This window comes from Cebus imitator, unplaced genomic scaffold (assembly GCF_001604975.1).
Source record: "Cebus imitator isolate Cc_AM_T3 unplaced genomic scaffold, Cebus_imitator-1.0 Scaffold228, whole genome shotgun sequence".
Classification (NCBI taxonomy): domain Eukaryota; kingdom Metazoa; phylum Chordata; class Mammalia; order Primates; family Cebidae; genus Cebus; species Cebus imitator.
Genome location: NW_016107543.1, coordinates 3,189,369 through 3,205,221, shown reverse-complemented (window position 1 = coordinate 3,205,221; position 15,853 = coordinate 3,189,369). Strand labels below are relative to the sequence as shown.

General features: G+C 45.7%; 1 protein-coding gene across 4 annotated transcripts in view; it reads right to left on the bottom strand.

Annotated features, from left to right (window-relative positions):
• Positions 1-15,853, bottom strand: part of WIPF2 (WAS/WASL interacting protein family member 2) — a 59,830-nt gene that overhangs the window by 7,859 nt on the left and 36,118 nt on the right. For all 4 annotated transcript variants that reach the window (XM_017497129.2, XM_017497128.2, XM_037727388.1 and 1 more), the window contains exons 3-6: positions 13,927-14,059; positions 12,303-12,419; positions 10,106-10,762; positions 857-1,066 (exon numbers count right to left, since the gene is read on the bottom strand). In XM_017497129.2, coding sequence (XP_017352618.1) covers positions 857-1,066; positions 10,106-10,762; positions 12,303-12,419; positions 13,927-14,059 — 1,117 coding nt within the window. The remainder of the gene's footprint in view (positions 1-856; positions 1,067-10,105; positions 10,763-12,302; positions 12,420-13,926; positions 14,060-15,853) is intronic.

Sequence of the window (15,853 nt, the reverse complement as noted above, 5' to 3'; positions counted from 1 at the left end):
TTTTTTTTGAAACAGAGTTTTGCTCTGTTGCCCAGGCTGGGGTGCAGTGGCTGGGACCACAGGCATGTGCCACCATATCCAGCTAATTTTTGTATTTTTTAGAGAGATGAAGTTTCACCATGTTGCCCAGGCTGGTCTTGAGTTCCTGGGCTCAAAGCAATCCTCCGACCTTGGCCTCCCAAAGTGCTGGGATTACAGGCATGAGCCACTGCACCCGATCCTTTTTTCTTTAATATTTTTTGTTCTTCTTTCTTCTTTCCAGGCAATGTACCATGGGACTTTTTAATATTTTTTTCAAGAATTCCAAGGAGACGCTGGGTGTGATAGTTCACATGGGTAATCCCAGCACTTTGGCCAAGGTTGAAGGACTGCTTGAGCCCAGGAGTTTGACAGCAGCCTGGGCAACAGGGTGAGATCTAGTCTCTACAAAAAATCATTTAAAAAAAAAAAAAAAGAATTCCAAGAACAATCAAGTGTTTTGTTTTTGAAGAGCCAGAAAGGAACTCTCCTTCCTAGGAGGATACATAAGTCCTGTCTGAATAATCTTCAAGATACAGAATCTCTGACCTAAAAGCTAGTCACAAAAACTGATCTTTGGAGTGGTTTTAGAGTTAGCACAACACTTGCTGATTTTACTTCAATCTGTTCCAAAGCATCCATGCTCAGAATTCACATAAAGATAAGAAGTCAATGAATACAGCCCATACGTCTGCAGATAAAGTCAGGAGGAGCACTGTTGTGAACAAAGGAACCCATGTGGCCATTCCTGCTCTATGGTGGCCATCTAGCAGCCATGGCACTGGAGTGAGTGAAGTCACTGCAGGAACCATGAGACTACAGCTAGCTAGCTACTCACCCAAGAAAGACCGGACGGTGGTGATAGAATCTCTGTGGCCATTCCTCAGGGGTGGCGGAGGAGGAGGGGGTGGCCCAGCTGGCGTCCTTGAGGGTGGAGGTGGGGGCTTTCCTCGGCTCGGGGGTTCTGACCCATGCATTCGGTATGGTGGTGGGGGAGGGGGAGCATCCCTGGCACCATTTCGGATTACAGGTGGTGGGGGTGGTGGAGCTGCAATTAAAATCCAAAGTAGTTAGTTTTGGATGTGGAGATGGCAAGGGTCTGTAGAACGACTTGAAACACATGAGCTAAAAGAGTAACATGCCCCACCGAGACTCACAGTGCCTGGTTCCCCCTCATCCTTATTACTTGAATACATCACTATTCTTCCAGATACCAACATTCAGAGTAAATGTATGGCCTTTTTACATTTCTTACCAGTCAGTCAACAACCCTATTTGTTCTTGATTTTTTTTTCCTGCTTTTCCATGCCTTCCTCCACAATTCTAATTAAGGTCTTTCTTAAATTTAGCCTGTTCTACTGCAAAAACCTTCCGAATGTTCTCTTTGCTTCATCTCTTACCCCTCCAAATTCATTTTGCATAATACCGAATCACTAATCTCCCTAAAAACTTAATCAAGTTTTTTCAAAGGTTTTTTTTTTTTTTTTTTTTTTTTTTTTTAAAAAGACGGGGTTTCACCATGTTGGTCAGGCTGGGCTCCCGACCTCAGGTGATCCGCCAGCTTTAGCCTCCAAAGTGCTTGGATTACATGCGTGAGCCACTACGCCCAGCCTTTTCAAAGGTTTTGCACTGCCTAAATCATAAAGTCTCAAACACTGGCTGGCCATGATTGCTCATGTCTATAATCCTAGCACTTTGGAAGGCCAAGGAGGGAGGGCTGCCTGAGCTGAGGAGTTCAAGACCAGCTTGGGCAATATGGTAAAACCCCATCTCCACTAAAATACAAAAATTAGCTGGGCGTGGTGGCCTGTGCCTGTAGTCCCAGCTACTCAGGAGGCTGAGGCACAAGAATGACTTGAACCCGGGAAGTGGAAGTTGCAGTGAGCCCAGATTGTGCCACTGCACTCCAGCCTGGGCAACAGAGCGAGACTGCATCTCCAATAAATAAATAAGCAAATAAATAAATAAAGTCTCAAAGCCTTGCTTACATAGTACTCTACCATGCCCATCAGCCTGAGCTTGCCTCCTCCTCTTTCCTCCTTATTGCTAGGCTGGGTTAGGTACCCTCTATTGCACTTCCATTGCAGCGTGTGTATGTACCCCTTTAATAGACTGTGATAATTATTTATTCTATGTGCTTTTTCCCCAGTATACTGTATACTCGACGTCAGAGCAGTTCCTCCTTCTGGGTTCCCAAGTTCAGCCAAATTTACAGCACACAGCAGGTGCTCAATCAATGTTTGCTGAATAAACCAAATTATATGCTTTGCTCTTGTGATTCCCCTCTACCAAATCCTACCTATCCTCAAGGTTCAATCCAAGTCCCATCGTCTCAAGACTTTCCCAAAGCAATCCACTTTCTTCTGAGTCCCTCCACCTCTGCTCTCCCACAGCATATATAGGCTATGTCACTTATTCTAATATCAACGAGCTATTTTCAAAGTATGTACAGCAGATTCATCGTGGGAAGTTACATATGTCCAGTAACAGTCTCATTGCTCAAACATTGCAAACACCTCTTTTGGAACTGCCTCCAAATCAAGTTTATCAGACAGAGCTATAAACACTATTATATGATGGTCACATTTCATTTCTGAGGTTGCCCCGCCACCATCACCAATGAAAATATTCATACCTATGTCTGAATCTACTTTTTGGTCATTTCCAAAAATTAAATTCACTTTTAAAAGATGAAAATTTGGGCCGGGCACGGTGGCTCACGCCTGTAATCCCAGCACTTTGGGAAGCCGAGGCGGGTGGATCACGAGGTCAAGAGATCCAGACCATCCTGGTCAACATGGTGAAACCCCGTCTCTACTAAAAATACAAAAAATTAGTTGGGCATGGTGGTGTGTGCCTGTAACCCCAGCTACTCAGAAGGCTGAGGCAGGAGAATTGCCTGAACCCAGGAGGCGGAGGTTGCGGTGAGCCGAGATCACGCCATTGCGCTCCAGCCTGGGTAACAAGAGCGAAAACTCTGTCTCAAAAAAAAATAAATAAAATAAAAATAAAAAATAAAAATTAAATAAATAAATAAATAAATAAAAAGATGAAAATCTGCCACCAAGTACAAGGTAACATCAAAAGCATGTGTGAAGAAATGGCAATATGACTGGAACATAATAGATTCTTTTTTTGTTGTTTTTATGTTTTTGTTTTTTTGAGACGGAGTCTCACTCTATTGCCCAGGCTGGAGTGCAGTGGCACAATCTCAGCTCACTGCAACCTTCGCCTCCTGGGTTTAAGCAGTTCTTGCGCCTCAGCCTCCTGAGTAGCTGAGATTACAGGCATGAACTACCATGGCCTGTTAATTTTTGTACTTTCAGTAGAGACAGGGTTTACTATGTTGGTCAGGCTGGTCTCCAACTCCTGACCTCAGGTAATCCACCCACCTTGGCCTCCCAAAGTGCTGGGATTACAGGCGTGAGCCACCACACCCAGCCCAAATATAACAGATTCTCATGTGTTTAAATTGTCTTACTCCTATGCTCTGTATTAACTAACAATAATAGTAGCTACCATTTCTTGGATATCTATTATGTTCCAAGCATTTTAGGTGTATTAAATCTTTAAAAAGTCTTATAGCCACACCTGCAAAGTATTTAATATTATTCCCATTTCACAAACAAGAAAACTGGGACTCGGGTTATTTGTTTAAGGTTGAAGATCAAATAAAAATAGGCTTGGCACATGCCTGCTCTTTCCACTCCCCCACACTGCTTTTCATAACTCCCAGTATTCTGCATAGTATCTTCCCAACCAGATTTATAATCCAGTGTGTTGGAAATGCATCTTTTGATATCACGTTCAACTTTTTTTTTTTTCTTTTTTAGAGACAGGGTGTCACTCTGTCACCCAGGTTAAAGTGCAGTGGTGAGATCATAGCTCATTGTAGCCTCAAACTCCTGGGCTCAAGTAATGCTCCCACCTCAGCAAAAGGCTGGGATGGGACTACAGGCATGTGTGATATAGCACATGGCCCAACAAATAGTTGTTACCTAAACAGTACATGAAGAGACTACTCAGCTTAACAGACAAAACTTTTTTTAGTAATAAAACGGTATCTTGGCCAGGCATAGTGGCTCAAGCCTGTAATCTCAGCACTCTGGGAGGCCAAGGCAGGAAGATCACTTGAAGCCAGGAGTTTGAGATCGGCTTGGACAACATGATGAAACCCCACCTCTAATAAACAAAACATACAAAAATTAGCCAAGCATGGTGGTGCACACCTACAGTACTAGATATTCTGGAGCCCCAGGTGGGAGGATCACTTGAACCTAGGAGGCGGAGGTTGCAATAAGCCAACATCGCACCACTGAATTCCAGCCTGCTGACAGAGCAAGACTCTGTCTCAAAAAAAAAAAAAAAGATTATCTTCTTATTCATCCTGCTTACTGTCAGAATTTCTGTAGTGACTATAGTTAAGCATGTAATACAGTAATGGAATAACATACATAAACACACACACATACACACACGATCTGACATAACAAGCCCAATAAATGTTTTTGCTTCCCATAAGACACACTCAGAATGTCAATTCTTCCTCTCTCCCCCAGCTTTGTTCAAGCAGAAACGGGCCACTAGATGCAATAATTAAAGGGAAATCTTATACCTCCCAGCAGATCTGAGCCTTGTTTTCATTCCAAACCTACTCAAACCAAAGCTCTTTAAGAACAGAAGTTTCTTTAAGCCCTCAAATATATTCCCTAAAACCCAGATTCCTCAAGGCCCTGAGAATGTGAATCTACTCCTAGGCCAGGGCAGCAAGGTAGATAGGATTAGCCAGGTTCACAAGAACACCGACACCAGCCAGACACTACGCAGGTGACAGCAAGGAGACGACCCGGAAGCAAAAATAGAGGAGGACAAGAGTGATCTGTTTGGTTCTTCCAGCTCCTTCCCCCATCCCAGTCAGGTTCCTCCAATAAGCTTCTGGGCTGTCAGATCCAGTTTTAAGACTGTTTCAAGTGACAGAGCCAGAACTCCAGTCCCTAAAATACAATTTGCAAAAGAAGTCCTAGGATGAGACACAGCCTTTTGTAATTCAAGATTAACCCTCATTTTGAAAAAATCATGATGGTTTCAGTTGTTTTTAAATTCTCTTAAAAATGAACAGTGTTAAAGGCCGGGCGTGGTGGCTCATGCCTGTAATCCCACTGCTTTAGGAGGTGAGGCAGATCACGAGGTCAGGAGATCAAGACCATCCTGGCCAACGTGGTGAAACACCATCTCTACTAAAAATACAAAAATTAGCTGGGTTTAGTGGCATGCGCCTGTAGTCCCAGCTACTCGGGAGGCTGAGGCAGAAGAATCACTTGAACCTGGGAGTCAGAGGTTGCAGTGAGTTGAGATCATGCCACTGCACTCCAGCCTGGCAACAGAGCGAGACTCTGCCTCAAAAAAAAAAGTTTTACTCTGCAAAGAAAAAAATTATTAAAACAAACTATATTAATCAATAAAGCTAGTTTTGGGCGGTTTTTTTGTTTGTTGGTTTGTTTTGAGGAAGGGTCTTGCTCTGCTGCCTAGGCTGGAGTGCAGTGACATGATCTCAGCTCTCTGCAGCCTCTGCCTCCTGGGCTCAAGTGATCCTCCCATCCCAGCCTCCCAAGTAGCTAGGACCACAGGCACACGCTGTCATGCCTGGCTTGACTGACTGATTGATTCACTGATAGAGTCTCACTCAGCCACCCAGGCTGGAGTGCAGTTGTGTGATCTTGGCTCCCTGCAACCACTATCTCCCAGGTTCAAGCAATTCTCCTGTCTCAGCCTCCCCAGTAGCTGGGATTACAGGCACCCACCATCAATGCCTGGCTAATGTTTGTGTTTTAGTAGAGATGGGGTTTCATCATGTTGGCCAGGTTGGTCTTGAACTCCCGACCTCAGGTGATCCGCCCACCTCAGCCTCCCAAAGTGCTAGGATTACAGGAGTGAGCCACCGTGCCCAGCCTAGTTTTTTTATTTTTTGTAAAAATAAGGTTTCGCCATATTGCTCATGCTGGTCTTGAACTCCCAGTCTCAAGTGATCCTCCTGCCTCGGCCTCCCAAAGCACTGGGATTACAGGTGTGAGCCACGGTGCTTTACCCCCACTGTACTTTTCAAATGTGTATTTTACAGATGAGAAAAAGAATCAATGATCTGTCCAATGTCACACAACAAATCGAGGCAATGCTCAACTGATCACTGACGAAAATATCTCAATTTTTTTCTGGTTTATCGCTCTTAAGAATTGCTGCTCTAGCTGGGTACAACTGCTCACACCTGTAATCCCAGGGCTTTGGGAGGCCAAGGTAGGAGGATGGCTTGAGCCCAAGAGTTTGAGTCCAGCCTGGGCAACACAGTGAGACCTCATTTTTTAAAAAAATAATTGGGAGGCTGCGCATGGTGGCTCATGCCTGCAATTCCAGCACTTTGGGAAGCTGAGGTAGGCAGATCACAGGTCAGGAGTTCAAGACTAGCCTGGCCAAGATGGAGAAACCCTGTCTCTACTAAAAATACCAAAAATTAGCCAGGCAGGGTGGCACATGCCTGTAATCCCAGCTACTCGGGAGGGTGAGGCAGAGAACTGCCTAAACCCGGGAGGTGGAGGTTGCAGTGAGCTGAGATTGCGCCAATGTACTCCAGCCTGGGTGACAGAGTGAGACTTTGTCCAGAAAAAAAAAAAATTTTTTTTTTTTTTTAATGAGCTAGACATGGTGGCACACCCCTGCAGTCTTAGCTACCACGGAGGAAGAACGGAGAAATGGGAAGCAAGAAAGCCTGCAGACATTTAAAAGTACTCAGCTCAACCCATGGAAATTGCATTTTTTCTCTTCTTCTATTCCTGGATGAGGTCAGAAAGATATGAGCTTTGCTCAGACAAAGGGTCCTTTGTAAAATCCCTAAGTTAAAAAAAAAAAACTGTCAAACCTGAACTTTATAGAATCAAGGGCCACCTTAGAACTACCTCCTTATGGCTAAAACTACGGAGATATGGGATCAGGAATGCAGCAGGCCACTGTTTGGCTCCCCTATGTTAGATGGCCAGCTGCCAGAGTACAAATCTGTATGTACCTAACCAAGCAGCTGCACACAGGCTGACGGGCTTTTAATACCTGCTACTTGATGATATAACCTTTTTTTTTTTTTTTTTTTTTTTTTTTGAGACACAGTCTTGCTCTGTTGCTCAGGCTGAAGTGCAATGGCACCATCATGGCTTACTGCAACCTCCACCTCCCAGGTTCAAGTGATCTTCCCACCTCAGCCTCTTGAGTAGCTAGGACTACAGGCATGCACTACTATGCCAGGCTAATTTTTTTTTTAATTATATTTTTGTAGAGAGAGGGTTTTCCCACGTTGCCCAGGCTGGTCTCGAATTTCTGGACTTAAGCGATCCACCTGCCTCAGCCTCCCAAAGTGCTGGGATTACAGGCATGAGCCACCATGTCTGGACTCCACGAAATAATTTCTTATTTGTTCTATACCTGTAGAAACTGACTTTAGAATAAAAGCTAAGGGCTGGGCATGGTGGCTCACTTGAGGTCCGGAGTTTGAGACCAGCCCGGCTAATATGGTAAAACCTCATTATCTACTAAAAATACAAAAATTAGCAGGGTATGGTGGTACGTGCTTGTAATTCCAGCTACTCGGGAGGCTAAGACACGAGAATTGCTTGAACCTGGGAGGCAGAGGTTGCAGTGAGCAGTGATTGCACCACTGCCTTCCAGCCTAGGAGACAGAGCAAGACTCTGTCTCAAAACACAAACAAGTAAATAAATAAAAGCTAAGAAGCTGTTTGTGGAGGGTGTGGCTCAAAGTCTAATGATATAAGGATATGGGAGCCAAAATTCCTAGGTCCAATAAGGCCCCAGAGAGCTGTCATGGTCTCCCTCGCTCTGAAATTTCAGCTATGCTATTTTATAAGGAGATTACACAACCTCTTCTACTTTTTCCAGGGTTCCTGAATTCCCTCCTCAGCCAGCTTAGGCTCCATTATTGCAATCACTCCCTCACATACACCCTTCACTTCCTGCCCCACTCTCCCTTATAGTCGCACATGCCTAAAAAATGCTAACACTGGTTAAATACAGCTCTACTCTTATTTTGTACCTGAAAATTACAGCTGCACACATGACACTAATTAATCTCATGTGAAATGTATGGCCCATAGTCTCAAGTGGGCCCTTCACGTGGTTGCCTATCTGAGCACACTTCCCTCATCCACCCACTCTCCCACGCTCCAGATGACCATTTCAAGCCTCTTCTCTCTCCTCAACTCTCCTCCTTCCCTCGCCTCAATCACAGCTGATGCTCTTGCTTTCCATTTTACTGAGAAAACAGAAGCAAATTAGAAGAAACTTTCCACATGCTTCTACCACTACACCCACCTAACCACTTGCTTCTAAGCCTATACTCTGCCTCTCCTCCTGTAACTATGGAAGAACTATGTTCCTGTCTAAGGCCAACCCCTTACCTATGGATCACATTCCCTCTCCTCCGGCCTCAAGGTCACAATTAAGGCAATTTGTTCTCTCTCTCCTGATTCAATTTTTTCCCTCTCTACTAAGTTTCATGCTACGAATTCCATCAGCATACAAACAGGTCTCCCATCTTGGGATGGGAAAAAAAAAAACAGCTTTCAACCCAACATCTTCCTCCAACATCACTCCACTTATCTTCAGCCCTCTCTCCTGGACTTTACAGCAAACTCCTTAAGAGATTTCTAAATTGCTATCTCCAATTCCTTTCCTCCTAGCCCTGCATTCTTGAACCCGCTCCAATTAAGCTTTCACTTTTACTCTTCAACACTCCACTGCAACTACTCAAAAGGGTCCCATGATACTAACACCAATGCCAGTTCTCGGTCTTCGACTTACCCAACCCATCTGCAGCACTGGACACAGTGGACCACTTACTCTACCTTGGAGTTTTTCCATCACACTCTTGGTTTTTCTCCTTCCATCCTCACTACAAGTTTTCTATTTCCTCTATTAGGCATTCTTCATCTCTCTTGCCTCTAATGTAGGAAGGTGAGGCCTCAGCCCAAGCAATTCTCCTGCCTCAGCCTCCTAGGCCTCTTCTTATCTATACTCACTCCTTAGGTGACTTCATCCAGAATGTGGTCTTTGATACCATTCAAATATATCTCTCGAGCCAAGATCTCTCCCCCCAACTTTGGAGTCTGATAGCCAATTACCACTTAATTATCTCTTGAGTACCTAGCAGGTATCTCAGCCTTGTCCCAAGCTGAACACCTATCTTCCCACAGAATTGCAGCAGTCCTAACCATCTGGCCATTTATTGCAACAGCACAGTAACTGGTCTCCTTTTGTCACCTTTGTCCTCGTACAGTCTGTTCTCAACACAGGAGCTAGTGATCTTTTTAAAGTGTGAATCAAATCATACTACTTCTCTGTTTAAAACCCTCCAGTTGCTTTCCATCTCACACACAGCTAAATCCAAGGTCTCTGCAAAGTCCTCCAGTGTTCTCCCCTGCAGCTCCAGCTTCCCAACCTCCACATCCTACCACTCTTCCCTCCCCGCCCTCTCTCTAGTCTTGTCACAGTGGTCCCCTTGCTGTCCCCAAAAGGTTTCAAGAATACTTCTGCCTTAGAGCCTTTGCATTTGTTGTTCCCACTGCCTGCAACAGCTGTTCTCCTAGATAACTACTAAGTTTACTCATCACTTTCTTCAGATCTGTGTCAAATTTTCTTTATTTTCTTTTTCTTTTTGGCAATCAATCTTATGTACTACGCTTTGGTACTTTGTCAAATTTTCACCATATCAGTAAGGACTGTCCTGACTCTCTCCCCACTCCTCCAATTTAAGATATCATCATCCAACCTCCCACCCAGTATATCTTATTCCTCCCCTCTGCTTTATAATTCTCTAAAGCATACTATATACTATGTATTTATATATTTTACTAGTTTGACTGTCCAAAACAGGAATTGTCTTTTCTATTTATTACTGTTTCCCTATCAACAAAACTGACACATAAAAAATCAGTTGAATGAATAAATCAATCACTGTCTCCTAGGAGTGCTCTGGGGAAAGATAAAATAAATTTGCAGCATGATAGGGAAAAAGGTGCTTCCAAGCACTTACCTGCTCCCCGACTGGGAGGGTCTCGGGCTGGGGGAGGTGGCCTATTACTCAGTAAAGAGGGGGAGGCTGAGGTGGGTGGAGGAGGCGCTAGGCCTCTGACAGGCCCTGCTGTCTTCCTATGCAAAGAATTGTGTCTCTGTGGCAGCTCAGGGGCTGACTCATTAGTGGGGCTAGAGGGTCCATTAGGGACCCCAGGAGGCTGGCGGTAAGGCGGAGGAGGAGGAGCCAGAGTCTGGCCACTTGGTCCTGTTCTGATATTCACGGGGGAAGGAGGTGGTTTGACTGAGGGTGGAGCAGGAGGTCCCTCTCGACCAGGGTGAAGCCTTTGTCCAGGTGTCGGTGGCAAGGGTTTCTCTCTGTTGTAGGCAGGGGCTTTGTTGCTGTGCATAGGCAGAGGTGTGGGGGGTGCATTGGCACGCCGTCCTGGCGGTGGTGGGGGAGGGGCAGAGGAGCTGTGCTTCATGCCCGTACTGCTGGTGGTATTGGGCCGAGAGAGGTCCGGTAAAGAGGGTCTCTGCATCCGGGGCAGTTCTGGGAGTGAGGCCCGGCTGCTGTCCGTATCATCCTGAGGACGACCGCTGGCTGCAGACACTGGAGGCTTTGGGGCAGCAGCTCGAGAACTGGGGACCTGCAGGCCTGGCTTACCAGCTAGATTCTCTACAAATACACAGACAACACAAGGTCAACAGAGCTAGAAAGGTACTGGTCAGTATCTCTACCTTATCCAGCTCCTCAGTGCAACCTGCATGGCAGCAGGGAAAGGACTTACATAGTTCTGGGTTTTAACATGGTTTCAGGCCCAGCATACATTGTTATTTATTTTAAATTTTTACTTTATTTTTGCCAAGTAATAATTGTATGTATTTATGGGGTACAATGGCTTGTTACATGTATACACTGTGGAATGATTAAATCAAAATTAAATAATTAACATATCCATCACCTATTTGTTTTTTTATGGTGAAAGCACTTAAAAATCTACTCTATGCCAGGTGCGGTGGCTCATGCCTGAAATCCCAGCACTTTGGGAGGCTGAGGCAGGCGGATCATTTGAGGTCAGGAGTTTGAGACCAGCCTGGCCAACATGGAGAAACCCCTTCTCTATAAAAATACAAAATTAGCCGGACGTGATAGCCTGCACCTGTAATCCCAGCTACTCAGGAGGCTGAGGCAGGAGAATGGCTTGAACCCGGGAGGCAGAAGTTGCAGTGAGCTGAGATCACACCACTGTACTCCAGCCTGGCAAACAGAGCAAGACTCCGTCTCAGAAAAAAAAAAAGGAATAAATAAAATAAAATCTACTCTTTTAGCAATTCTGAAATATACATTAAGCATAGTCACCAAGCTGTGCAACAGACCAGGGGTCGCCAAGCCCTGGGGCCGTGCACTGGTACAGGTCAGCGACCTTTTCAAGAACCAAGCACACAGCAGGAGGTGAGCAAGAAGCATTACTGCCTGAGCTCCGCCTCCTGTCAGACCAGCAGGTGGATTCGATTCTCATAGGAGGGTAAATCCTACTGTAAACAGCGCATGTGAGGGATCTGCATTGTTTGGCCCTTATGAGAATCTAATGCCTGACAATCTGAGGTGGAACGGTTTCATCCAAAAACCATCCCCCACCCACTATCCATGGAAAAAATGTCTCCCATAAAACCAGTCCCTGGTGCCAAAAGACTGGGGACTACTGCATTGGATCACTAAAACTTACCCCTCCTGTCTAACTGAAATTTTGTAACCTTTGACCAACATCTCCCCTTTCCCCACCCCAACTCCTACTGCCCAGCCTCTAGTAACCAACATTTCACTTTCTACTTCTGTGAATGAATTTAACTGTTTCAGATCCCACATATAAATGAGATCATGTAGTATTTGTCTTTTTGTGCCTGGCTTATTTCACTTAGCATGCTGTCCTCCAAGTTCATCCGTATTATCAGAAATGGCAGAAGTTTCCTTCTTTTTTAAGGCTGAATAATATTCTAGTGTATATATACCACATTTTCTTTATCTAAATTGAATACACTTTCATTTAATCCCTCAGATTTTGCTGTATTCTACTCTATAACTCCTCCCTTGCTCCCAAGTCTTTCTCCCCCCACCCCCCACCTCTACCACACTCCTCAACCTGAGATGGCCCACCTGGGACAATTCAGAAATTACCACACCAGGGAAATATCCCGCGAAAGTACTCATCAGATACCTGAACTGTCCTTGGCTCCCACAGGTCGAAGCTTTGGCACTCCTCCTTGGAAGAGACCTCCCTTGGGCTGCAGGGCAGCTGCTCCAGAGCCATAGCCACCACTGCTTCCTTTGGGCTCTGGAAAGCATACCAGTAGAGTTTTCATTTCATATGCTCTGAGCTGGTGACCAAGTCAATCATGAGGGGAAATCCCTCCTCTATCTGGGCTACTAGTTGCAAACAAACCAGTCTTGCTTTTGCCCTTCTATTTAAAAAAGCAGGCCTGGCACAGGGGCTCATGCTTATAATCCCAGCATTTTGGGACGCCAAGATGGGAGGATCACTTAAGCTCAGGAGTTTAAGAGCAGCCTGGGCAATATAGTAAGACCCTGTCTCTACAAAAAATTTCAAGAATTACCGAGGCATGGTGATGAATACCTATATAGTCTCAGCTACTCAGGAGGCTGAGATGGGAGGATAAATTGAGCCTGGGAGGTTGAGGCTGCAGTGAGCTGTGATCGTACCACTGCATTCCAGCCTGAGCAATAAGCAGAGTGAGACCCTGTCTCAAAAAAAAAAAAAAAGAAAAGAAAAAAAAAGCTCGGCCTCTCTGCTCCACAGCTTTGTATAGAGATGAAACTCTTTGTTGTGATGAAAGAGAAAGAACAAAAGAAACAAGTGTTCAATCTTCCTTTATTTAGGGCAAAGGGATAAGTGGGTTAAATAAATGTTTAGGGGCCAGGTGCAGTGGCTCATGCCTGTAGTCTCAGCACTTTGGGAGGCCAAGGCAGGTGAATCACCTGAAGTCAGGAGTTCAAGACCAGCCTCACCAACATGGTGAAACCCCATCTCTAATAAAAATACAAAAAATTAGCCAGGTGTGGTGGCACGCAATCCCAGTCACTTGGGAGGCTGAGGCATGAGAACTGCTTGAACCCAGGAGGCAGAGGTTACAGTAAGCTAAGACCATGCCACTGCACTCCGGCCTGGGCAACAAGAGCGAAACTCAGTATTTAAAAAAAGAAAGAAATGTTCAGCATAGTTATCTGGGTTCTCCTCTCCACATCTCAGATTAAAGATAGAAGGCTAAGGGATCAGGGACCAATATGTGAGCACTCTCCAGAGGCCTACAGGAATGGATACTTGTAGCCATCATAAAACCAACCTTGGTTTCAGTTCAGAGGTTTCTAGGAATGTGGCAGTGTCCTCAGAGGACAGTCAAGGATGTGCCCTGATGAGCATTAGTTACAGTAAGAGATGGCAGCCTTCTTTTTTTTTTAATTTTTTTTTTCTTTCAGAGAGACCAGGTCTTGCTCTGTTGCCCAGGCTGGAGGGCAGTGGCCCAGTGACGTGATCACTGCAGCCTCAAACTCCTGGGCTCACGTGATCTTTCCACTTTGGCCTCCCAAAGTGCTGGGCTTACAGGCATAAGCCACCATGTCTGGTAAGATGGTAAACTTTATCCTGAGAATGCTCTCCAAGGGTCAAGGCTGAATGGTCTCCAAGGGTCAAGAATGAATGAGAAGACAGCGAAAGCACATTTCAGGACAAAATTCTCCCACTCAAGCCCTCCCAAAACATAACAACCCAGCCAAGTCTCCAAATCACTCCTGGGATCCTACTAGGAAATGAAGCTCAGACTCACTCTCGAGGATGGGAGCACTCCGATCATTAATATTGGTCACCTTCTTCAGCTTGGTCCCTTTGCAAATGTCCTGTAAGAGGGCACCTCGACCCCGCTGCTCATCTCTACTCAGCTTGGGCTGCTCTGTGTTTGCCTGGAAGATAAGAGCGATGTAAATTCACCCTAAATAGTTTCCTTTATCGGCCGGGTATGGTGACTCACGCCTCTAATCCCAGCTCTTTGGGAGGCCAAGGAAGACAGCTCATTTGAGGTCAGGAGTTCAAGACCAGCCTGGCAAACCCCGTCTCTACTAAAAATACAAAAAATTAGCCAGGCATGGTGGCACATGCCTGTAATCCCAGCTACTTGGGAGGCTGATACAGGAGAATCACTTGAACCCAGGAGTCAGAGGTTGCAGTGAGCCGATATCGTGCCACTGCACTCCAGCCTGGGTGACAGAGTAAGACTCCATTTCAAAAAAAAATGCCGGTAGCTCACACCTATAATCCCAGCACTTTGGGAGGCTGAGGCGGTTGGATCACAAGGTCAAGAGATAAAGACCATCCTGGTCAACATGGTAAAACTCCATCTCTACTAAAAATACAAAAATTAGCTGGGCATGATGGCGCACGCCTGTAGTCCCAGCTACTCGGGAGGCTAAGGCGGAAGAATTGCTTGAACCCAGGAGGCAGAGGTTGCGGTGAGCCGAGATCGCGCCATTCCACTCCAGCCTGGGTAACAAGAGCAAAACTCCATCTCAAAAAAAAAATTTTTTTTTAACTAAAGACTGTAAAAACTTCTTGATAGCGGGGTTCATGAAGGCAGAGACCACTGCTCTCTGCTGTAGAGTCTCTGGCACACTGAGGAAGCTCAAAAAATGCATGAGATGAATAATTACTCTATGGTACTTATAAAGAATCAGGGAAAAGGGCACTTTTATACTACCTAGGAGAAGATAAATTGGCATACTCTTTCTAGAAAGCAATTTAACAATATGTATCAAAAGCCTTAAAAATGTCCAGGCCGGGGCCGGACACAGTGGCTCATGCCACTGTAATCTCAGCATTTTGGGAGGCCAAGGCAGGCAGATCATGAGGTCAAGAGATCGAGACCATCTGGCCAACATGGTGAAACCCCATCTCTACTAAAAATAGAAAAGGCCAGGCATGGTGGCATATGTCTGTAATCCCAGCACTTTGGAAGGCCGAGGTAGGTGGATCACAAGGTCAGGAGTTGAAGACCAGCCTGGCCAAGATGGCAAAACTCCATCTCTACTAAAAATACAAAAAATTAGCCAGGCATGGTGGTGGGCACCTGTAATTCCAGCTACTCGGGAGGCTGAGGTAGAGAACTGCTTGAACCCAGAAAGTAGAGGTTGCAATGAGCCGAGATTGTGCCATTGCACTCCAGCCTGGGCGACAGAGCGAGATTCCATCTCAAAAATAAAAAAAGGGCCAGGCACAGTGGCTCACACCTGTAATCCCACCACTTTGGGAGGCCGAGGTGGGCGGATCACAACGTCAAAAGATCAAGACCATCCTGGCCAACATGGTGAAACCCCGTCTCTACTAAAAATACAAAAATTAGCCGGGCATGGTGGCGCAAGCCTGTAGTCCCAGCTACTCAGGAGGCTGAGGCAGGTGAATCACCTGAACCCAGGAGGTGGAGGTTGCAGTGAGCCGAGATCACACCACTGCACTCCAGCCTTGGCGACAGAGTGAGACTCTGTCTCAAAAAAATAAAACTTAAAAAAAAAAAACGTAGGCCAGGCGCGGTGGCTCAAGCCTGTAATCCCAGCACTTTGGGAGGCCGAGGCGGGTGGATCACTAGGTCAAGAGATCGAGACCATCCTGGTCAACATGGTGAAACCCCGTCTCTACTAAAAATACAAAAAATTAGCTGGGCATGGTGGTGCGTGCCTGTAATCCCAGCTACTCAGGAGGCTGAG